Raw genomic sequence first — 24,875 nt, 5'->3', positions numbered from 1 at the left:
TTCCTATAGCACGTACAGCGGTATTCCAAAAATCATTTCTATATAACGGACCTAAACTATATAACCTAATACCGTGTGTTTGGAAATCTGATAAACCAACAGTAATGCAAAACAGAATTACGATTTAGTTGACAGACATTGGAAGTAAGGAATTAGGAAATTTGTTAAGATTACTAATCTAAATATTATGCAATTCCATTGAATCATTTATAAACCTATTATACTTTACAATTTCATTTTTATGTTAACTTAAACTGTAAATATTTTTTTCTCTTTTGGGCTATAACAATTTTTTTTATTTCTTATAAATTATTTTTATTTATGGGAAACATATTTGATATACATATTTGCCGCAACAAATTGTTTTTTTAGAATTTGCTCATATAGGAACCAATTGCAACATAAGGCAATAGGCATACTAATATTTTTGGCTTGTCAACCCTTCATATACTGAGCCTACTCCTAGTTCAGTAGAAGCAAACTTTATCAGTGTTTTTTGTGCCATTTTGTCTAATACGAAATGTATGAATAAATAAATAAATAAATTTATGTATTTGTTTGGTTTACAAACAATAAAAAATAATACATAATACACAGAAATAAAGAAACAATACAAAAAGACACTACTTATTTTTCCTCAATTACATGTTAAAACATTGAATACGAAGTTGAATAAAAATTGAAAATAAATTATTATAAAAGTTTTAAAAACTTGTAAAAATTATACGAATTAATAATAAAATAAACATGAATAAAATACGCATAAATAAAATTAATAATACCAATTATTTGAATTAAAATTTTATTGATACATATTGAATGAATAATGTAAAACGAGTTCCATATAATACGGTAGGTAACTACAAAATTCAGTGAACACGATGCAACGATGTAAAGAAGGAAATAAGGAAATACCATATACTACGAACACCGATAAAAATATATTAAATGTATTTAGAATAATTAATTGAATTTCGAAATCAATACGAATATTGTGGAGAAATGTTTTCATACATAAATGTAAAAAAATAGCTAGAAAAACGCAAAATTCGTGATAATGTTCTAAACTAATTTGAATGGGCAGGAACAAATAAACATGAATCGTGACGTATTAGGAGCGTGGCCAATGGAATGACCATTTTTGCGGGAATTCAAAATTATAAATTCAAAAATATGTAACTAATAAGAAATAACTAGCAATTGTTTTTTATTGGACTGTATTTCATATACCTTTATTACTTTAAAAATTTTTAAAAAAGTCATATTTCCCTTTTATGAAATCTTTCTTGTCTATTTAAGTTTTGAATTAAAATATGAATTAAACTGTGAATATCATCCCCTTTTAGAACTGATCAGACAAGTCCCGTTTGGGCAGATTACCAGGACGGCCCGGCTGCGGTACTGGGTGGGTCGGCCTTGCGCGTGGGACGCCCGCCAGGAGCGTTGACACTCCGTGCAAAAGGACCCCTGCATACTGACATCACTTTACTGGTAAATTGCAGATCAGTCTATTAATCAAATCTATTGCTTCTGTAAAGATGAGTATGGCATCCACAAATTATTGTATACGCGCTTCTCTGCCGAAATATAGATCACGCTTGAGAGGTGCCGGTGATTTAAGCATTTTATGGGAATCTCGTAGTTTAATGATTTACTTATTTTAACATTTTATATATGTACATATGCAGTTTACATACAAATGCATAAGGCCCAGTATATTGCCTTCTGGTAATTTTTTCTTACCTACCAAAACCATCTGTTTGAGAAAATCAGTGGTATATGATCATATTGTAGGTATATAATAATATTTTCATCATAAAACAAAACATAAATGTAGGTACATATACCGGTTGGCCAGAGAAATGACATCCAAAGATTTTTCAAGTTTTTTTCGTAACTCATTTCGTTTTATTGTAATTTCACGCGTAAAATTATCAGTTTTGTAACATTAATGAAAACAACAAAAGTTTTCTTCCCAAAATGAAGAAAATAAATTCGAGCGAGTCAGACTTGAGCTGTCGACTTAAAATTATAAATCTAAAATGGCAATTCTTTAGTTTCTGAGTAACTTTAAAAACTACGCTAGACTCTAAGTTTTTGTGATAATACAATTATCATTCGCTGAAATCAGCCTTAATATTGAGGTGGAAAATTCCTAAGGATAATTATGATAGAAAGTGAATAAACAAACAAGAAATAACTGTTAGAGATAAAATGGCGAAACGAGTAGCAGTAAACACAATGTGAGAATGATTGAGGAATTTTCCACCTCAGTCCTGAACCAAAGTTTGGAAAAACCTTCTAGATGTTAAAAACAATAAATCAAAACAGATACCGTCGAAAATTTTCAAAAACCCATTTAAGAAATTATAACTCGAAAACTACGCAAAATCACGGAACATACATGGAGGTGATTTTAATATTCCTTAATATGAGGCACCTACGTTTTACCTTTGAACATCACTTCTGCGACCACCCTGTATATTTTTTTAAGAAATGAAAATCGACTAAATATCTACATTATGCTATTAGAAGAGGAGTGGGGGAGGTAAAGAGGAAAAGAAAGCAGCTACTACTATACTAAAGAGGAGATTTCAGATCGCAAAGTACTCTAAATGAAGCCTACGTTTCTTAAGTTTTCGGGCGACATCTTAGTTTCGATTGGAGCTTATTTTTTGCTTATAATGTACGAGGCTCTTATTTACCACCAAAGGTATGTAAAAATGAACATTCTAACTGATTTAACAATTGTGTGAGAGTTTGGTGGGATAATCGACTTAAGTATTGCCAATGAACTTCTCCGCATTAACGCAACTCTTAAAATATTGTGCTAAAAAAATCGCGACAAATAGTGCAGTAATATCGGCATACTGTTAGATTAAGCGTCATAAAAGACCCAGGCTTAAGAAAAATTACATTTAATTTGTGTGTTCTCACCGGAAATCGAATCCAGAACTTTCCGTGTGTGAGTCAAGCGTTTTGACCGATACACCAAGAACCGAGTATATTTTCATATTTAATATCGATAACGGTAAAAAAAGAACATTCAAATAATTTTTTTTTAAATCTCTCTTTTTAAATATATTTCAACAGAGAGGGAAAACATTTTCGAGATGGGATTATGGAAGTCTAGGCATTTACAGGGCTTATGGCTGGTTTAAGTGGCCACTTTACACACTGTGTAACATTCACCATTCTGCCCATGTTTGAACATCCACATTTCCTCAACTCTACCATCTGTTGACTTTTGTGAAGTAAAAGAGCTGAAACCTTTATCACGTGGGTGAGATTCATCCGGCTGAACCAAATCACTTACTAGGCAACGCCTGAAAACCATTTTCCAATTTTTATGCTTCTGCTGAAAGGGAAAACCCTCTCTGTTTATATGAATATTAATATGAACAACTCTCTAGGGAGGAAACCCAGCCAGTCTGCAAGCATTTGGACATATTTAAACATTGTTAAATCTTTCTTATTGGAAAGTCTTTTATTACAATTTATGCGAAGAGAACCACGGTAGTATGCGAATCATAAAAACGAAAAAAAAAGCCTCTTGAATTTACATACAAATTCCATTAAAAGAGATGTTCTCCTCTGCTAAGTACACAATTGCCTTTTATTGCTTCTTTTCAATTCTCAATGTCTTAAGGAACTCGTTTATAAATGAAACATGTTTAGAATATATTAAATCATTTCCTTTAATAGGTACATTACAAAATGTGATATTATTTTTAAGGATTTTATTCCGTAGCAACTTAAATTTATGTTTATTCACAAATCATGAATATTGTACTTTTTTGTATTTTGAAGATATTTTTACCAATAAAACTTACTCATTTGTACCAATTACGCTCCAGCAGCGTCTTCATTGACCAATGTTTTAGAAAGCATTTAAATTTATTAACAAATTACAACATTGATTTAGAACATGTTAGAGAAGTAAATATGGAAGTTTAGGCATTTACAAGGCATATGACTCGTCTTTCTCTGGTTTAAGTGGCCACTTAATACACTGTGTAACATCCACATTTCTTCAATTCTTTCATCTGTCGATTTTAGTTAAGTTTAAGAGCTGAAACCTTTATTGTTTTGAAGAGATTCATATGATCGAATTATTTATCATACAAGATAACGCCTGAAAACAATTTTCCAATTTTAAACTTCTTCTTGGACCAGTTGTATTCCAATTTCCAATATTTTGTGTTTGTCCAAATGTTTGTGGACACAATACTGGATTTCACCCTCTAGGGAGTCATTAAGATTAAGAAATTACAACAGGAATGGAAAACATTTTAGATAAGGAAAAATGGAAGTCTAGGCATTCACAGTGCTTATGACTTATCATTGGCTGGTTTAAGTGGCCACTTGACACACTGTGCAACATTTTGACTTGCCACTGGCTGATTTAAGTGGCCACTTTACGCAATGTGTAACCTTTTTACATTTGTTTGAAATTTAAAGATAAAATTTTATTATTTGATCCGCTCGGACACAATAATTTTTTGAAGATATTTTTTTTGCGTTCATTAAACCACATTCCATTTTCAGGTCTATTTTTAACAAGTTGTAAATCACTTCATATTCGAAAACGGGAATTGTGTTGTGGCAAAATAGGATTAGAAAATAGACCCCTTATACGCGAGTCTGCGACTTCCACGGGACTACAATCCGGTTTAAAATTGTAGTTCAACTCTTATCAATTTATTAAATATTAAAAAGGTTTCAGCTCTTTTACTTCACAAAAGTCAACAGATGGAAGAGTTGAGGAAATGTGGATGTTCAAACATGGGCAGAATGGTGAATGTTACACAGTGTGTAAAGTGGCCACTTACACCAGCCAATGACACGTCATAAGCCCTGTAAATGCCTAGACTTCTATATTCTCTTCTCAAAAACGTTTTTCCTCTCTGTTGAAATAAATTTAAACATTTTTAATATCTTTATTTTATATTCACGTATAGTCGAATGAATACAGCATACTCCAGTGAACCCACATGAGCGAATCCCTATAATAATGATAATATAGTTTACTTTAACTTTGTTTCAATGTATTTATTACTGGTAGCATCGATTGAATGAGATAGAACCTATCTCTATAGATTTGAGGTTAAGTATTCCAATAAATGTCATATGATTAACCTGCGTGAAGTATTAAGTTTGCCCAAATGACGCCTCAGAGGTGATATTCTCAAATGTATAGACATCATTAAATAGTTATTGAATATTGAAAAATCGTTCAGTTTTATATTTGTGAGCTTACTATAAAATATTTGAATGTTCAATTTCATAAATGAGCGCGCTCACCACATAATTCTCCTTAATTTTATTCTTCTTTTACTTCTTTTTCCCGTCTCATTCCAAACACTTTATTCGGCCGTTTCTTTTTGATAATTAATTATTTTTTATCATAAGGGTTGAGAAGACCAATAAAACGGTTTTTTTTGCGAAATTTACGGTAGAAAAAACTTTTGAGTTTAGGAAATTAGGACGTTGTACAAGCATTACTACTATCCATTCCAGATTATGCCAATGTTTCCATGACTGATTTAAACTGTGCGCAACTCGATAAACTTGAACGCTTTTAGAACACATGCATGAGGTATTTTTTTGGTTTTAGAAAACATGATCACATTTATGATCGTAGGCAACTAAAATGGCCCAAAATTAGAAAGCGAAGAGATTATCACTCCCTTTCACTTCTATTTGATATACTTCATAGTCCTAAAGCTCCTGTATATCTCCGTGAAAAATTTCGACGCTTATCAGTTCATGGTTTACCTCTTCGTTCTAATTCTTAAAGCATCCTTTAAATACCCATCTATAATGTCCATGAGGCTTGACTGTGGAATCATCTCCCATCCACTATCATACATGTTACTTCAGTAAATCTGTTTAAATCACGTCTGAAAAAATATCTCCTTTCTCTTCCTTAATCTCTCCCCCTTTCTTCTATTCGCTTTATTCCTTTTTCCCATTGAGTAATAGTATTGATTTAAGGTAATTTATTTACATATACGATTATTAATATTTTTGTATATCTTTAACTTTTTTTTTTACTAAATAAATTTTGCAGCTTGAATTACAAAAGAAAACTTTTGTTTTATTTGCTGGTTGGAAGAAACTTCTATTTGGCAATAAGCCTGCCAATGTACAATTAACATTTTGTTAAAAAGTAAAACAAATACATAAAATGTTTAAACAAAGGCAGATTGGTAAATGCCATAAGCCCTGTAAAGGCCTAGACTTCTTTATTTCCGTCTTTAAAATGTTTTCCGTCTCTTTTTACTTATATTTTGTTAAAGAATAAGTACATTTTATACGTATTAGAACTACATACCAAAGGTTTATGAAACAGCATTAAAAATCCCTAAGGGTAAGGAAAGTGTCTTAGCTTTTACGCCTAATTATAATCTTAAGTAGTTAAAACTTAACTCTATTAATTTCTGTGTCATAAAATATACTCATTATCCATATACCTATACTTTAAGAAGTAAAATTTTGTCATACAGTCTTGTACTGAAATAAGGAATATTCAAATCAGCGTGGGAAAGCTAGTTATAAGTTTTTAAGTGGTACAGTATCAAGGAACGTCAAGGGAATCTGGTTGAAATTATTTTAGTCGATCATTACCTTCCAGCTATTCTATAAATAGTTTCATGCAGTTCGAAACTAATATAATATATTATTATACATAAGGGAAGATTAATAAATGTAATATATATATATAGAGTAGTGTTCTTATCTATAAAATGATCACATGTCGACAATTAAATTTCTGTTCTTCCATTATTATTTTAAGCAATGAAGGGGAATTAAAAATATACAAATTCTTTAAAACAAGGATTCGAAAATTACGCTCAAAAGAAAAATTTATTCTAATGTAGAAAGAATGCACAAAGAAATTGACTCACTCCCAGTAAAACAACAAATAAAAGATAATGTAGAAGTTTTTAAGCATAAAATAACTAATGGGATAAATAAAAAAAAAAGCAAATTAAATTTAACCAACAATGTCATGCATATGAATCTAGGGATAAAACATTACCAATAAGGACAAAAAGAGTCTCAAAACTCATTGTACAGGGGGTTAAAGCTGTAAAATGAGTTACCTGAAGAAATTAAAGAAATAGAAAGAATTAAAAGATTTTTAGTATCAATCTACCCATTAATGTTAGAGATTTCTTTATTAACATTTAAATCAAGATTGAAATATCACTCTAAATATTTGAATTGTTCCTTTATTCTTCTTCTTTTCCTTTTTTCATAGAATAGTGTTAATTATTTTTCAGTAAATTTTTGTTTATAATTTTGTACAAAATTCAGTATGATTCCTTAGAATATGATCATGTAATTTTCTCAAACTGAACGGTTTGGGTAGGTAAGAAGAAATCGCTTTAAGGCAATATGCCCACCCTTATACTCGTATGCATATTTATATTGTATAAAGTGTTAAATAAATAAATGTCTTCAATTATTAATTACGTTAGTATTTGAGTCATCAATGTGTTGTCTTAATTTTTTTGAATGAAATATGTGTGTTGTATATATTTATTTATTACATTATACTTTTTATATAAATAAGTAAAAACTTCATGAAAAAGTAACGTACTTATTGTGTAAATTTTCACTTTTATCAGTCTGTTAGTTACATTACGATCCTTAACATTAGTTGGAATGTCTCTTTTATCCAAATTAATATGTTTAAAGTTTCTTAAAAGTATCTTTTGAATACCTGAGTGAACTACAAATGGCACTTATATTAAACCATCTTTGTTCTAGTTTGTTTCGAGTTACATTTTTGCTTAATATATTACACTATTACCACGTTAGTACGAATAAATCGTTTTCGTTATCGAGTTTGTTCCGGAAAATGTAAAAACGAAACAAATATTACGAAGACCAAAGGGTTTATGGGTTACATAATATAAAGGAGTTGGTATAATACGCGAATAAATCGGTCAGAGGTGAACGATAGTTTTATGAAAATAAAACGACTTCTCTCCACGTTGTAAATTTAAATGAATTTATTCCATACATTAATCTTTCCAAAGCACGCTCTCACTTTACGCCCTCCATCATCAAGATTGATACAATGGAAACAATAAATAGATACCGGATTATGTATGGATATTTAGATTCCTTTATTTAGATCCCTTTATTTATATATTTGTATGATTTGATGCTTGGAAAAAGCAAGAATTTTCTACATAATTGGAGGTGACAGAAAAAAACGATGTTGTGCATTAATGTTTTATTTATTACATTATAAATAAATAGAGTAACAGAGAGAGTAACTGCGTAGACGTTTTGCGTTGAGCCACTGAGCATTGAACTAGACTACATGTTGTAACTTAATGTATAAATGTCCGAACTACCTATTCTAACTAAGAATTTTACCACACGTATATATTGTCCAGTGTTCACTTTACTTCCTAGGGGGAACTTGATTTCGTGTACTACTTCCTTGGCTGTCAGTTCAGGCAGTTTGATATCCGTAGGCAGAAGCAAATTGTCATTAGTAATATGAGTATTTAGGTAATCAATTGTTTCCATACAGGAAATGTGTGATTTTGTTTCTGCACTGTCCTTAATATGATAGTAGGCTAGCAGACAGTATGCATTAATTTCCGGGTGAACTTAGAGTCCCACTTTTATTGATTTATTTACCTATGGTTTTATTTATTTACTTTTAAATTTAAAAACCCGTCAGGGGTGTATAAACATAATATAAGATAGAATCATGCTTCATGCTTTGTCTCGTCTAGTTAGTGTAGTCATCATGTTGATTTTAAATTTGTCTTCAATATAATTCTTCAAGTAGTCAGGTGAGTCATTGAACTGAAGTCAATTGTATAGGATTTTTGACTGTCCTACAATTGTCTTTGCTTTTTTAAAGTAGGAGTGTTGTCTGGTATTTTAATTGTGTATGTTAGCATTTTTGTCCGTCAATAATATCAGAAAAAATGCAACAACTATCGCTTAATAAGCCTATTGAATCACGTGCTGAAACTGTTTCTCAAAATTATCTTTCCATGAATTAGAAATAAATGCAAAGTGTTTACATGAACTGATGCAAATACTAAAGGAACGCAACATAAAGGACAAATATTGAAATTTTAAAAAAAATTGCCGGTACCAGACTGCCAAAATAATAATTGGTAATACCCGTTTTGATAAAATTAAAATCAGAAGAGGCGTACAGCAGGGTTGCATATTGTCGCCGCTATTGTTCAATATGTACTCTAATTGTGTATTTATTTTGCTTTTTGCGTAATCGTAGTGCATATTGAATAATACGGCTTTTGCCCTAGAAAACTCTTCAAAAAGAGTGAAAATTAACTCATACCCACCGGAGATAGAATTCTCAAACCCCATGAATACGAAAATTGTCGATTACGCGATAAATAAATTTATACATGATTTTCGTTCAGTCTATTCTTTTAAAAACTAATGGCACATATATCTAAAATATAAAATATTCCGATGACACTGTTATCTTGGCTGATAACATTTCTGATCATTAAAAACGCATGTTTTAAAGATAAATAATGCAGGAGAGGAATTGAGCTTAAACATTAACATTTAAAGGCAAAGTGGATGGCATTTGGCAGGGCATACTACTCTAGCATTACTTTACGGCTACGAAATGAACTTTTGGAAATGGTGGACAAACTCAAATACCTGGGCAGTATTATTATAAAGTCTTTAGACCCAGACGTAGAGATGAAATGCGGGATTGGTATGGCCCGTAGCACATTTTACCTAATGAGAACAATATTCTGCAATGATAAATTGAATTTTTAATTTACGCAGATAATAATGAAGTGCTATATTTATTTATTTATTTATTTATTCACACTCTTTATCAAAATACAATTCCATATTCACTTTGCCCAGCTAACAAGGGTACATACCCCGTTCCAAGCTAGGCAATTACATTTTTATATATTATAATAGTTAACAAATTAATATAGAGCACAGACAAACAAAATATAAACTTATTCGGATACACATTTTGATTCATATACATACAGACATACACACATATACACACATGTATATATAAATATACACATATATACACATGTACATACACACACACGTACATACACCCATGCGCATACACATACATACATTCATAAAAACATAGACAATTTATTTATGCGAAACTTCATGGTTGTCATCTATAAATATTTTTTTTTTTAATTATTCCTTATTTTTTATTTTTTATTTTTGACATCCAGTAAGGTTCTCCAATCCGTGGCATGCATCAACTTTTCTGACTCCCTACGACCAATGTCATGAAAGAGCGAGGTCTTGGTCTGTCTATTACCGGTTGAAGACATTCGAGATATGGTTTCACAGAAGAATATTTTGTATACTGTGGACAGATCTGGTCAGCAACTATTGAGGTCCTGAGGAGAACTGATTGTAAATAACAGAGAATTGTTAAAATGTATCAAAATCCGTAAGATCCCATCTGGGTCACATCCTGCGTGGTGACAATTGTAAAATCCTCCAACTTATACCAATGGGCAAGATTAAGGGACAATGTGGACCTGGCAGAACAACTTGGCTGCGCAACATAAAAGACTGGACCAGGATGAGATGTGGAGGAATTGTTCCAGCTAGCGCAAGACAGAGAGGTCTATTTAGAAGTGATTGCTAACGTCGGGGATACCTGATAGGACACAACAAGAAGAAGAAGAAGCATATTTGGTTGCTGTTATATCATTGTATTGTATGTTTTTTAATGCAATTTTGTATACAATATTTATAGTCTCTAACAATTAAACTTATAATTAAATTGTATGCGATTGAAAATGGGACCTTAAAAAAACAATCGATTGGTATACGGCACACACATTGGAAACGAAATGATTGAAGATAATATAAAAATAAACAAAACCATTCATTCTTCTTTCTTCTTCTTTTCCACATCTACTCCTAAGTGGAGCATGTGGATATCCCCAGTTGCTTCCAGGAAACCTTATCGCCAGCCAGCATTTTGCCTCTTCCCACGTTAATCCAGCGCCCCTTAATTCCGCTGAATAAAGTTTAAAGATCGTCATTGACGGCCTTCCAGGACGGCGTGAGCCCGCAGGTTTAAAGAACAGGCAACTTGGGTTAAGGTTCTTATGAGGCATGCGCAGCACGTGTTCAAGCCAGGTCCACTGCCGCATTCTCAAGACGCTCGTTAAAGGAGGCTGCTGCGTCCGTTCTTGGACTTCAATGTTAGTTATAAAATCGAACCACCTTATACCAAATATTCTTCTCAAGCATTTACTGTCAAAACTCAGAAGTTTGGTGTTTTGAGCTTTAGTAAGGTGCTTTAATTTGAAAAGGAGTACTGGCATTTTACAAGAGTTGAATAATCGGCATTTCGTTTTGACCGAGTATAAACAAGAGTTTCAGACAACACGCACCATGGTAAAAGTTACTCTAGCAATTCCTAGGCGGGTCGCGAGCTCTCTGCGCATGCTTCCATCCTCAGTTATGTGAACTCCCAAGTATTTGAAACTTTTCAATTTTAAAAATAAAAAAAACATTTTTTTTTCCTTGTGAGAAACCATTAATAGCTATACAAAAATATTAATATTGATGTTTTTTGTTGATATTTCTTGATAAAACTCCATAGTTAATGATTATGATAAAATTATAAAAATGAACTGTTTAGCCCACTAGTTTTCTATCCCCTGTTATAATTGATCTTATCTCCAAAATATGTTAAGAATAGTATAAAAACTGTAAATGTTGTAAACGATTGACCAGTCTTGAAGATGCCTACATAGGCTAAAGCGCTCGTTGGTCAAAATAATAAAAAGTAAAACTAAACCAAGAAGTTTCATTGATAAGTTTATTTATAATTTTATCATAATTATTAACGAAAATATTAAACTACATTTACAAGGCAAATTACACATTTCAAAAAGACAAGACATACCATTATTGATAAAACTTATTGATGAAACTTATGTTACATTAATTGAGTATCTTTGCTGTAGGAATACATCATGAATTAATGTAAGGGCTGTTACGTAAGATAACAATCATTTTTCTTTCAGATTTCAACCCCTCCCAACGATATCGGTTCAGTAAACGCTACCCTGATGGCCAACTACACTCTGAGCGGCGCGGAGCAGGGCCGGTACAAGTGGGCTCGGGCAGGGGCGCAGGGCTGCGGAGCCTGCGCGGCGTCCCGCGCCACGGCCGAGTGCGTGGACACCAAGAGGGGCAACCGGACAGTGCACGCCAGCATGTGCGCGCGAAGCGAGCGGCCCCGCCACAGCGAGCGCTGCAACATGACGTAAGGCAATACTCCGTATTTTACAGGCAATTCAAAAAGAGAATGTTGACGTTTACACGCTCATGAAGTTCTGTAAATATTGACAGCTAAGTGTAAGAAACAAATGCCGTACTTTATTTTTGTAGTCGCCGTGATAGTGACGTACCGCCGAAAACCGTCACGATCGATCGACATTTTATTTTTTATTATATACGCCTCCACTCGTTTGCGAGTGATTTTGATTGATCGACATTGTATGTGTTCATTTTATGGAGTTCGCAATACGATTAATTCAATTTAATCGTCTATAATTTTGACGTCGACCGGTTATATTCATGTGAATGTATTGTATGCATAGAATTAAAAATAGTCCTTAATTCTATGATTGTAAATTTGTTAATAATAAAAAATATGCCACTGGGCGAGACGACCAACTACTTTGGCACTCTAAGGCTCTGACTCTAAAATCCTTCATTTAAGGACAAAGATGGCAATTATCGTAAAGCGAAATAGTAACCAGTCACCGGTGACTCTTGCAGACATAAATGTGTTATTATTAAAATCGTATTGAACATGTTCAAAACCTTTTTCTTAAACAATTAGATTTTTAAAACAACGTTCCGTTTTTAAGTTTCTGAGTCCGCTTATTATCATAAAATGAAAAAACTCGCAACTCTGCGTATCATGTTGGATATGAGCTTTTTCTATTAAATTGCTAATAACCTACTTGATAGCCCACACATTGTTGGAAACATTTCATATCGAGTCCCTGTCTGTAGAACTAGTCATTCTGTACACTTCGACATTCCGCGCTTACCAATTGTATGAAAAATAGCACCCCTCGATGAATACAGACTACTTACAATGACAGTTTTAGTGACATCTACATATTACTGTAAATATTCTAGTATTATCAGGTCTTTTAAAGACATTTTAAATTCATGTTCTGCTTAACTTTTACAGATTATACCCTTGTATCAAATGAATTGTTGGTTGTAAAATTTTGGTTATAAATTATAAATGTTCATGGAAACAGAGGGCGAGGATAGGAGAGTAGAGACGGAACTATACCATTCCTTTCTCATTTTATTTATTTTTTAATGAATCCATACATAAGTGTTGGGACTAAAACTCCGTTGTGCACTGCCAGTTTAGCTTCGATTGACATATTTTTATTAGAAATTACTGTGCTTAGTGCTCCGTTCATTTTGTTGCCCGCATTCACTCTTCTTTCAACATATTTTTCTACTCTTCCATCTCTTGAAAACATGCTTCCCAGATACACAAATTCTTCTACTTGCTCGATTTATTTTTATTTTTATTATTAAAACATATAATACAAAGTTTACATATTATACTCCCAGGAGTTATTAAAAAAACTCATTTGGGACCGTACATAAGAAAAAACATTTTTTTGACAATACATAATATCATACATATTAATACATCCGAAATAAAAAGAAAACATTATTGTATAAGAAACATAAAACACCATCTTATATTAATTATATGAATAATTATCACTATCAAAAAGATTTAAGAAATATTTTTGAATTGCGACACTTCTGGATTTTTTATTCAGTTTTTCGTGTCTTAGCTCATCAGGCAGTTTATTACATTCGGAACAGCCAATATTTTCCAAGGACGTAGGTCCTTTGCGTAGGTGCAAAACTTTGTTGAGCGAAACTTAGACACATGAAGATTTTCTGAATAACGCGTATTGTAATTATGAATATTATGACCAAATGTGTATCTTAAATTTAAGTGAGCAGAAAAGTTGATGATATTTAAAATAGTATTGGTATTTGGAATTCAATTGTTTTCTCTCTCACTCTGCATCCATAATTAATATGAATGAGAAATCTGTTATTCTTCGGTCTTACTTATTGAAATTGTTTTATTATGCCTTTTGTTTATTGAAAAAACTGTGTTATTTCCATAATAAATAAAAAAACAATACGTTAGACAACCAAGTTTGTAAGTTAAAATTTTTAATGGAAGTTCTTTATAATTTATTATAGATATTGGTTGAGCCGATAATTTGTTTCGATGTAAAATACATTTAAAAAATAGTCAGGAAAATCGGATATAAGTAGGTACTGGCTAATCATTTATGGTGAATCCGTGTAAATAGAATTTATCTTTTGCCATTTAAATAAATTTGTGATAGCGGGCAATCAAATTATTTTCTCCAAAACTGACAATTTGAGTTAGCGGATTATGCAGCCAACAATCTATTGGGATGTTTTCAAACTAGATAAAAATGTAATAACACTGACTAACCCGGTGTTGAATCTTTTTTCTTGTCGGTGATCAGCTCACGCTATTAGGGAAACTGGTGGTCAGGAAAACTGAAGGCACACAAGTCAAGAAGTAGTGGAGCAAATAATGATGAATGGCAAAGGATGATTAAATGTTTGCGGCGTTGTGCGAGTTTAAGCGTTAAGTTATATTAACTTTCACGGCGAAAAAGCAAAAAATACTTTTCAACAATTTGAAAAGCGTGCAAACATCACTCATTGAAAAAACGAAGAGAAGAGCGGGGGACAATGTAGCCAAAACAAAAAATTTCCCCACCGACACTTAGTGATGCATAAGGCGCTGTATTGGCATTTATTTGCAGCGTATCTAGATAATTATTATTACATGAAAGGTAAGGAAAGAGTCTTACGCTTATGCCAATCCAGCAACATTTAAATACTGCAGCTTTAAATAACCTTTGAAACTGATATTTTACTTCCACCCTGCTAGAAATCGAACCCTGGACCTCAACAATGATGGACGAACGCACAAGCCATTACAACAAGGCGGACTTTTCTCAACTCGATTTCCTTTTTCGGAATATTTTTCCTAGAGAACAGCCACCGAGTTCAAATTCGAAACAAAAAAAATATTTCTCTAATCCACAAGTTCCCTATCAGTAGGGCGCGTCCTACTTGGGGGGCGAAAAGTGATTCACAGGGGGCACGACGGTTCCAAAAATAAAATGCATATTAAAAATAATGCCAGTTATCCGATCGGCAAAGTAGCACTGCGTGTCCTTTAGCTATTCTCAACTACCATTTTTGGGAACGTGATTTTTCAACTCAGTTGAGAATTAAAAAAAATAAATTAATGGACATGTTAAAAATGATCTCCGCTGAGCACTGACAACTATGAAGCCAAGGTCAATAAAGTGCAGCCCCAGTACTCTCACTAATTATAATGATTAACTTGTAATTATAATGAAAAATTTGTAAGTTGATTATTTATCTATCATTTAATTAAAAATAAACACGCCCATTTTTATTTTAATTGTTTGTTTCATTTACTTAAAATTGAGAATAATGGCAGAGAATGGGGTGGGGTAATGATTTTAGCAGAAAGTATGGGGAGGCGCGTATGGTAAAAGGTTAGGAACCGCTGCTATAATCAATGTTTTTAATTGTTTCAGATGCTCGTTTCACTGGGTTCCTGGCCCCTGGGAGTACTGCACAGCCACTTGCGGTACCAAAGGAATATCACATCGCCAAGTGTACTGCGTACCTCTAACTATTAAAAATGATACGTAAGTCGATTTCCAAATACAGAAACTTAAATTTGAAAAAAAAAACTGATGTAAACTATTGGCAATATAAATTCAAGGCATATTTTCGATTGAATCGGCATCCTCTTCATAACACTGTATGAGGAATTACTTTAATAATAAAATAATTATTAAAGGTGTTAAACGAGTGTTTTGTGAACAATATCATAGAATCTACACAAAACAAACAAATAAATCAGTCGTCGAAATTAAGGCTGGATTAGTGGGTGATTATTCCGCATAGTCAGAGGAGAGATAAGGAAACGTGATATTTTGCCTCCATTGATCCAATGGATTATGTTTCCTCTTCTCTTCTCAAAACTAGTACCCATATATCAGTGGAAAATTGTCCAAGTATGATATGTCACTTTTTTAGGTATTTCGATTTATATAATCACCGGATTTGACTCATTTGGAAAAATATGGTATGTCGTGGTTTAAAAGAGTTAGTGAAAATGTGCCGTGTCGCTTATGAAATGTCTTTTTTTCAATAAAAAATGGAAAATTGAGATATGTCGCATAACACAATTTGCCATCTTTCATAAGGCTAAATTATGGTAAATGAATTATCAAAAAGTATGTCTCCATGTTCTTTTTTTTTCAAATGTCTGAACTTTAGAATATTTTGTCTCATGCTTGTGGTACGAGTAACACGATGTTACATAACCGCGCAAAGGAATTATTTACCACAGTATATTTTAAGAGTTAGTATGTTCTACACCGGACACACGAATCGTTTAGTGTTGTAACGTAGTAGGTTGTGTCTGTTGAAAGGTAAATAATAATAAAAAGTCAAAGAAATCTTGTTTTGCCATTTATGTTCAAGATGGCTTAATATGTCAAGGAAGTCTGGAAAGAATTTTGTTTTCTATCATTTTTCGAACACACGTAAAATGGTGAAGAAAAATTCTGGAAAAACACATGTTCATGCATTTACTAACACTGGAATGTTTGTAAACTAAGGTTCTGATTTTTTTAAGCTCATTAAGCTATAAAATTTCTCTCCTTCGAAAATCTTCGTTTCTTCAAAAAAGATCATATCGGCAGCTTGCATTAATAATAAAAAATTAAAAAGACTTTAATGTACCGACACCATACTCTCATTTCCTACAAATTTTCTCAAATCGAACGAATCGGGTAGATAGGAAGAAATTGCCTTTAGGTAATATACCCGCTGGAGTGGGTAATAACGATTTGCGTGAGATTATTTGATTGAATTGTTGATTTGTGTTAATTTTGCGAGGAAAAAAAATTGCGGTGCGCAAAGATGGTAGATAAAAAAAAGTCTGCGACCAAACGAACTACAGCAAACAAAAGTCCTACCTTTGGGATATCGAGAAAAGGGATAAGGGACAGGAATCCGAATGCTAGATTCTCTAAGTTTTTTCTTGCGGATAGTGCGTCGGGTTCTCGGCGATCACAGAACTTAACACTTTCACTTAATGATGGCGGAGATTAAAATATATATATATGAATGCGGCGGCGCCGGCGGTCAGAAGATGTAAAGGTGTGCGGATGCGGCGAGACGATTAAAAGGGCGAGCGGATGCGGGCAGAAGAATTATGAAAACATGCGGCTGTGGGCAGAACGTTATGCAGAAAAAAAAACAGGTTAATAATGTTGGTTGCTATAGATATGGAAAATTGTTCTCATAGCAACTGTAGCTACCCATGGCCATAGCGACGAGGAGAATAAATATATATTTGAAGAATGGAAGTTGGGAAATCACAGGGTGGGATGTAGGATAGGTGGACCTTTATCAACTGACGGTTTATTCAGCCGCAGACCACTAAACCTCACCAACCACTCGCGCAATCACTGGCTCTTATGATCCCGCCCGTGATTGTAGAACAACGTCGGATGTGCAAAAAATGCGACATTGACTTTCTTTTATATTTGATCAAACTAAAAGCTTTATTTTCCAAGTTTAAAAAAAAACAATATATGTAACTAACCCAAGTATCAAATATAATAAATGCTGTTCGGGTTAGTGCGTTTGTCTGCAATTATATTTTTTTTTTTTTAATACAAAAACAAAAATTCCACTCTAATTTCACCGTGATATGTGGATTTGTTACCAACCTTACTCTTAAAATGTACAAACTACGTTAGCAAAATAATTCGATACGATTTTTTTAAATTTTCAAATGATTCCCTTGGTGAGCCAGAATTAAAAATTATTTAAAGATGTCTCATTGAATACTTAAAAATGCTTTTATTTTATTTTTAGGAAAAAGATTTGGCGCTATATGGTAGGAGCTGATAAATGCACAGATGATATTCCCATTCGACAAAAACCCTGTAACAGATTTTTATGTCCTTCTTATTGGGTGGAAGGACCGTGGAGCAAGGTAATTACATATTATACTAGGGGATGTTTTTTTTAAATTCATAATTTAAACATAGTTTCCTAAATAAAAGAAAAAAAATAAAAATAGTTAAAAAAGACGCTATATGTTCCATCAAGAGAACGGACACGGAAAAACGATGTAAATAAATATTCCAATTAAACCTAGGTAGAATGCTGCATGTTACATAATGTGTAATTAAAAAACATAAATTAAGCAAACTTAGGTCATGAGTCATGCCTAGACATCAATCAGATCGGAAATTGAATCGGGTTGTGGTCCCGAGGATAGTGTCTCGGACTCACGGCTCAAAGGAGCGTGGTTTGAATCCCACTCTATCCCAACTTGATTTCTAATGTCTCATAGTGAGTTATTTACAACTCGTTGAAAATGGCCCTTGAAGTGAAATATTTGGTTAAATCGTAAGAACGCGAGTATTTCTTTTTCTCTTCAAAAAAAAATATTCCCGTTTCAAAAAAATCTGTAAATCTTTCTTACTAATTGACATTTTAATGTAAAACGGTTCTTTTAAACTAGGACAAAGATTCAAAAATTTAATGTTTATGTTTAGTATTATCAGAGCTATAATTTTTGTTTTGTAATTTTTTAATAATTCCGCGTGTGACGTCACAAGTTCTCATCGTTGAGTTCTGTTGATTGGTTAATTGGCTTCCTGAAAACCGGAAATCTAACACAACACTCGTTTAAAGTAATTCGTTTTGATTATTTTTTTCATGTATTTTCATGCTCCGCATTAAATTGTGTGGCGTAGTAATAACCGCGCGTAAGAAAACATTTTTTGTCACTGAAATTCTTTATTGTAGTGTCGTGGAGTATCGAATCAGAGGTTCAAACCCCTCCCTACAATAGCTTGTTCTTTATTTTATAACACGAGTAACAGCTAATAGCACCAAAATTAATATAATTTGTTTGCATAAATAAGGATAAGCATGGCGTAGCTCGCATTCTTAAATGTAAATGTTTTTTTTTTATATCTACTGAATACCGTTATTTATTTTCCTCGTTTGTTTTTGTTGTATTATTGTAAGTGTTGTAAGTGGATAACAATACTTAAATATTTTTTTAAAATAATCGTAAGAACGCAAATATTGAACGCTAAACTAAACTCAAATGATAAACTAATATGAAAATTTATTTAATTCCAGTGTTCTTCGTCCTGCGCTCCTGGTGTCTCCTCCCGTTCGCTGACCTGCCCGGGGGGCGAGGGCGCGTGCGGGCCCCCCGTGGGCGCGCCCTATAGGGCCTGTCGCGGTCCGTGCGCGGGGGCCCCGCCCTGCCGCAGGGACCGCAGCCCCTATTGCGCCCTGCCCGCCCTGCTCCGCTACTGCCTCATACCCACGTTCCAGAGATTCTGCTGTCAGTCCTGTAAAGTGTGGTTACTGGAAAATAAAATTAATTAAATTGGCCCACATTTAAAATAATTTCTTTTAATTTTAAATGTTGAAATGTTGTTTTTGTATTTTCTGTTAGGTATGTTATTTATAATTGATTGTATTTCTTATTCTTTTTATAAAAGTTCGAGTATTTTTATTTTATTTTTGAATTATTTTTTTTTAATTATTATTTTTTTGTTTTTTTACTATCACCCTCTCAGTTCCAGCGAAATTTCTCAGGTACTCGAAGAAAAATAATAAAATCTCGTTATTTTCTTAACCAATCTGCCCCATTTGTTGCATGCATCTTGCTAAAAATATTTTTTTTACTTTTGCAGAGATAATATAATTTTAAAAATAATACAAGTTTTCAAAATATTTTTTATGCTGATAGCCCACGCTTGTTTTGACGTTTGTAATAACGATGTTTTTTTAAAATTATTTTATAATTTAAAAAATCATTCTGCCTATGTTTAAACATCCACATTTTCTCAACTCTTTCATCTGTCGGCTTTTGTGAAGTAAAAGAGCTAAGACCTAATTCACCTGTTAGACAACGCCTGAAAACAATTTTCAAATTTTTATACTTCTTTTTTTACAAGTTAGCTCTACAACGTTTTAAATATGTCCAAATGTTTGCAGACTGGCTGGATTTCTTCCCTAGGGAGTTATTAAGATCTAAATTTGTTTCAACAAAGAGCGAAAACATTGTTAAGAAGGGAATGTAAATGAAGTGAATAAATAAACAGGCAATTGAAAATAACTTTGTTAACTTTCCATTATAAAACGGACCTTAGACCTTATAAGTGTAGTTCACTGCCCCTTGATTAATTGATGAAGATAATGACTATTTATTAAACAGTGTTACATGCATAAATAATTATGAATTTTATCCTATGGTGAATTGTATGAAGGTCATCGGATCTAAGAAATTGAAAAATATGACTATTATACTGTAATTTGATGTTATTAAATTTATAAAAGCAATATTACGGACATAGACTTTTGTAAGTAAATTTGAAACAAGTAAACACGGTTTTGCTTTTAGGAAGACCCATGCTTTTTAAAACAGATCGAATATGTGGAGGGAGTGGTTTCACTCAGACTTTTATATTCCCTTCTCATTGTTCTTTTTCTGCGTTGCAATTTATAAATCTTGATCCCTCTAGAATTCTAGTCCAATTCAGTATCTGTTTTCAAAGATTTTAACATACCAACTCAAAATATAGTTAAATACTATTACTACCTATTATGAGTTATTAAAATCTATTGGAAAACAAAAATAAAACAATTTGGATTTAAGACAAATTTTATTTAAGTGATCTGAATGAATTATTTCTTCCAAAATAATAATAAACTATATCATTTTACTAAAAGTAAGTATTAAAAACAATGCAACAATGATAAACAAACTAAAAGAAGCATCCTATACTTAAAATATTATATAAATTTCAAATGATATGTTGACAATATTTTTGGTTTTGAACATAATATTAAAAATAACACTAATTTTATGATTAACACAAAATACTAACAAATAAATAAACATTGATTTCTTTTAGACAAATTATTTAACAATAATCAGCAAAATTTTAATAACTACGAAACTATAAGGGTTGGTAACATTTTAAATATTATACATATAAACACAAAAATATATGAGTAAACATTCGGTTGCGTTTTAAACTAATAAAGAGATTAGATGTCTTTTGTTTGTATATTTATTTAAAAAGAAATATTTCCGTTCTTATGATTTACCCAAATATTTAATTTTGAGGGCCATTGCAGTTGTAAGTAACTCACTATTAGAAAATGGGAATTAAGTTGGGGTAGAGTGCGATTCAAACCGCAGACCTTTGAGCCGTGAGTCCGAAACAATAGCCACTTTAAATTAAAAATCAATATATTTACTGATTTTCTGTTTTAAAAACAAAATGATTTGGAATTATACATAAAAAGCACACGTTTCATTTGAAATTTGAAAAATAAATAAATATGAAAGTTAATAAGCGTTATTTTTAATTTGAATATATTATGTATTTAACAAAATTTAATAAAAAAGGTATTTTAATTTATGAAAGCAATACTTTAAGACTTCCTTATTATAATAATAAATAGTATGAAATGTTCAATTACCAACATTTTTTTCTCAAAAAATGTTAAAATTTTTCTCTTTCAATTTGAGTTAAAAAATGATTTGGTTATATTACAACTATTTTTCAAATACATTATAATCCTTATTGTAATATTATATCTTTCTCAAAATGTAAAGCATTTTGAATTAATGTAAAGTATGTTAGTTTTTAGCCGAATTGGAAGATAAATGTGATTTGGTTATCAGTTATCAATAAATAACCAAAAACGGACGCGTTTGAAAAAATTGTAAACTCGAATGTAGAAGTTGTATGAAAAATGTGTAAGAAGGCGATTTTATACATAAATGTTTTACATTCAGCTACAAATTATTATATTGGCCTTCCACCTTTCCTCTAACCGTATGAACCGCGTAGATTAATTTAATTTAGTTAATCAAATGAAATTTTTTATACGATTTTTTTTATTTCATGACCATTACTTTTATCCGTTATTTTGAAGTTTTCTCGAAATACCCCTTTATAAATTTATTGAAAATTTGTCCCCATCATGCGGTTTATAATTTTTTTCTAGTCAATTGAATCAAACGACTGTAAATACTTCCAACCAGCTTATAAAACTACAAATCATATATTTACAGGATAATAAAGTTTATATTCGAGGTCTTAATTAGTACAGTTTTTGGTATATTAATTTGTTATCATAAGATGAAATTTTGGTAGTCCTTATGTTAAATATGAAACATACAATACGTTTAAACTTACGCTATAATATATTATTAGTATTGTCAACAATCATATAACCGATTAACAGCTTTCTGAAATGATAAATAAATAGTGATGACTAACAAAATAAAGATGATATGCAAATAAAACTATAAAACTTTTTATTTTAATTCGCCAATGGCAAGCTTTCTCAAGTGAAATTGATTATTAGAAATGCACCGAGTATTTTGAAGATAACCGATTGATATATGCAGCAGCACTTTTGCATAACCGATTGAGGGATATGTTAAATAGATGGTTGTAAAATATTTGTTTGTAACACTTATAAAACGACTCCAAAAATAAAGTAAAAAGGGTATTTCTGGCACAATTGTCTATGATTAATAATGGTTATAATAATAAAAATCTTTAACGAAAACAAGAAAACACTTTATAAAGAAACAAATGCTTATATAAATGATATAATAAATAGTAATGTGTGGGAGCCGTGAAATATTGTAACAAAAATATAAACTTCTGCACAATGCTTAAACATACACATTGTGTCTAAATTGTAATTCTCAAAATGGCTAGTAAAAAGCGGAGCCGATTTTTTTTCGTAAACGGGAAGCTCGTTATAATTTCCACCGCTTAAACAAGTCAAATTCAACATTTTACTACCTAGTTATAAAATTGTTAAAAAATGTTTCGCCTATGTACGTACGTACAAATTTCATCAATTGTCATCATGAATATTATTATTATGATTTGGTGCACTGCCATAATTATTTCCTCGAGAGCCCCTTATTCCTCAGTGAGTTTCTTAATCCTGCCAGCATTCTCCGAGGCGGCCAGAGGTATTTCACCCTGGATGGGTGTTTGGGTGTTCCCTATTTAGCACACGGTCAGATCTTCTCCACATAGTTGCCGGGGAAGGTCCCGAAGCGACCAGTCCTCTGACTGGAGCCGACGTACCAGCCATCGTCGCACTTCTCGAGGACATAGACGGTATCGCCTTCCTGGAGCTCGAGTTCGTCAGGGTTCTGAGGACGGTATTTGTACATCGCGCGGTATCTGGAAAACAAAATAAAATACAAATAAATATGGTAACCGTGTTTAGAATTTTTGGCCAAAAAGGATTAATTTGTCAAATCAATATTATATAAAACTGACACTGAGTTAGGTTGTGGTCGTGTGGTTATCTAGGAGTATCACAAATCTCGAGTCAGCGGTCCGAGGTTTACTCCTAACTCATTTTTATTTTCTAGCACGGACACAGATGTTTTCTAGTTTGAAAAAAACAATACAATTTAAGTGCTTGGACTAATTAACACCAATCCGTAGAGCGTATGAATTATATGACCTTTCTATATTTCGAGATTTCGAGTTTTAAAAGTCTTAAGGGTCAATACGCTCAATCAATATTTTAAAAATTAAAATCAACAAACATTCTCTGTAAACAAGATAATAAAAAAATCAAAAAAACATATTTTTGCGTTCACAGTGCACAGAAATTAGATGATAACACTTTTTAAAAAATGGCATTTAGTAGATCAACAGTTATATAACTATGTTGAATTCAGACTGAAAATTAGTGACTAAATTTTTAATTTTAACTTAGAGATTTAAAAAACAACGAATGTATACAAAAGACAAGTTTATGAAAATATTCCTAAGTAATTCAGATTCAATAATTCAGATACACGATGATCTATTTTTACACCCAGTCATAAAAATTATGAAATTTGCGTATAAACGCGTTAGGGATTTTAAGGTAGGTCAAAGTTAAAGTTGTGTATTTAAAATTAATAAGTATAAAAATAAAGCTGTCCTGTGCTGTAAAGTAGGCAAATAAGCTCTCACTAAAGTACGAGCAGATTGTAACTTACGGCACAGCTTCAGCGTTGGTGTCTACGTACAAGGGTTCATGGTTGTTGAGGTTTATGGGGGATGGATCGGAGGCTCGCGGGAGGGTGGCGCTGGCAGGGCGGGCGTGGTGGTTGCTTATACCGTGACCTGAAATCATCACGTTAGAAACGGTTAATCTAGATTTGAAAATGAAATAACATTAAGATGGTCAGATTGGCATGCAGGAGGTATTACGCCTGTCGCTTCTGAAATTATAATAATATTGTCAACAAACAGCCTAACTGCCTCTCTGTTAGCTGCCAAGTAAGATAGGTCTGACAAGAACTGCCGACATTACCTTTCATCAGTAGACGTCGAAGAATTGAGAACCTGGGTTTTTTAGACTTTTTAAATAAGCATGCATTTTTAATAATATTTAATGTTTTCAAGAAACGTTCGAAGTACATGAACCAAATTATTCTAGAAATAGTTAAAATATTATATTATTATTATTATTCATTATTATTAGCTAATAGAATTATCTTTTCATGAATAATTGTAATATTGTGATTACAACTCCTGCATATTGTATAAAATGTCAGACGTGAGTACTCTAAATTTATTTCAACAGAGAGG

The 24,875-nt window shown here is 32.2% G+C and overlaps 2 protein-coding genes across 2 annotated transcripts in view; one reads left to right on the top strand and one right to left on the bottom strand.

The window, feature by feature from the left end:
* Window positions 1-19,749, top strand: part of LOC148279493 (A disintegrin and metalloproteinase with thrombospondin motifs 1-like) — a 72,168-nt gene extending 52,419 nt beyond the window's left edge. The window contains 5 exon segments of the mRNA XM_088229845.1: window positions 1,347-1,491; window positions 12,066-12,307; window positions 15,720-15,833; window positions 18,082-18,202; window positions 19,366-19,749. Of these exon segments, the coding sequence (XP_088085971.1) occupies window positions 1,347-1,491; window positions 12,066-12,307; window positions 15,720-15,833; window positions 18,082-18,202; window positions 19,366-19,620 (877 nt within the window). The 3' untranslated portion in view covers window positions 19,621-19,749.
* Window positions 19,750-20,884: 1,135 nt separating this feature from the next.
* The window catches only part of CAP (Cbl-associated protein), a gene marked incomplete at its 5' end in the record, with an annotated part of 100,029 nt that continues 96,038 nt past the window's right edge, over window positions 20,885-24,875 (bottom strand). The window contains 2 exons of the mRNA XM_088229843.1: window positions 20,885-23,465; window positions 24,281-24,407. Of these exons, the coding sequence (XP_088085969.1) occupies window positions 23,297-23,465; window positions 24,281-24,407 (296 nt within the window). The remainder of the gene's footprint in view (window positions 23,466-24,280; window positions 24,408-24,875) is intronic.

This window comes from Micrasema longulum, unplaced genomic scaffold (assembly GCF_059751315.1).
Source record: "Micrasema longulum isolate JH-2025_06_02 unplaced genomic scaffold, ASM5975131v1 h1tg000718l, whole genome shotgun sequence".
In the NCBI taxonomy this organism is placed as follows: domain Eukaryota; kingdom Metazoa; phylum Arthropoda; class Insecta; order Trichoptera; family Brachycentridae; genus Micrasema; species Micrasema longulum.
Note: the sequence above shows the minus strand (reverse complement) of the source record. Positions and strands in the feature narration are given on the sequence as shown.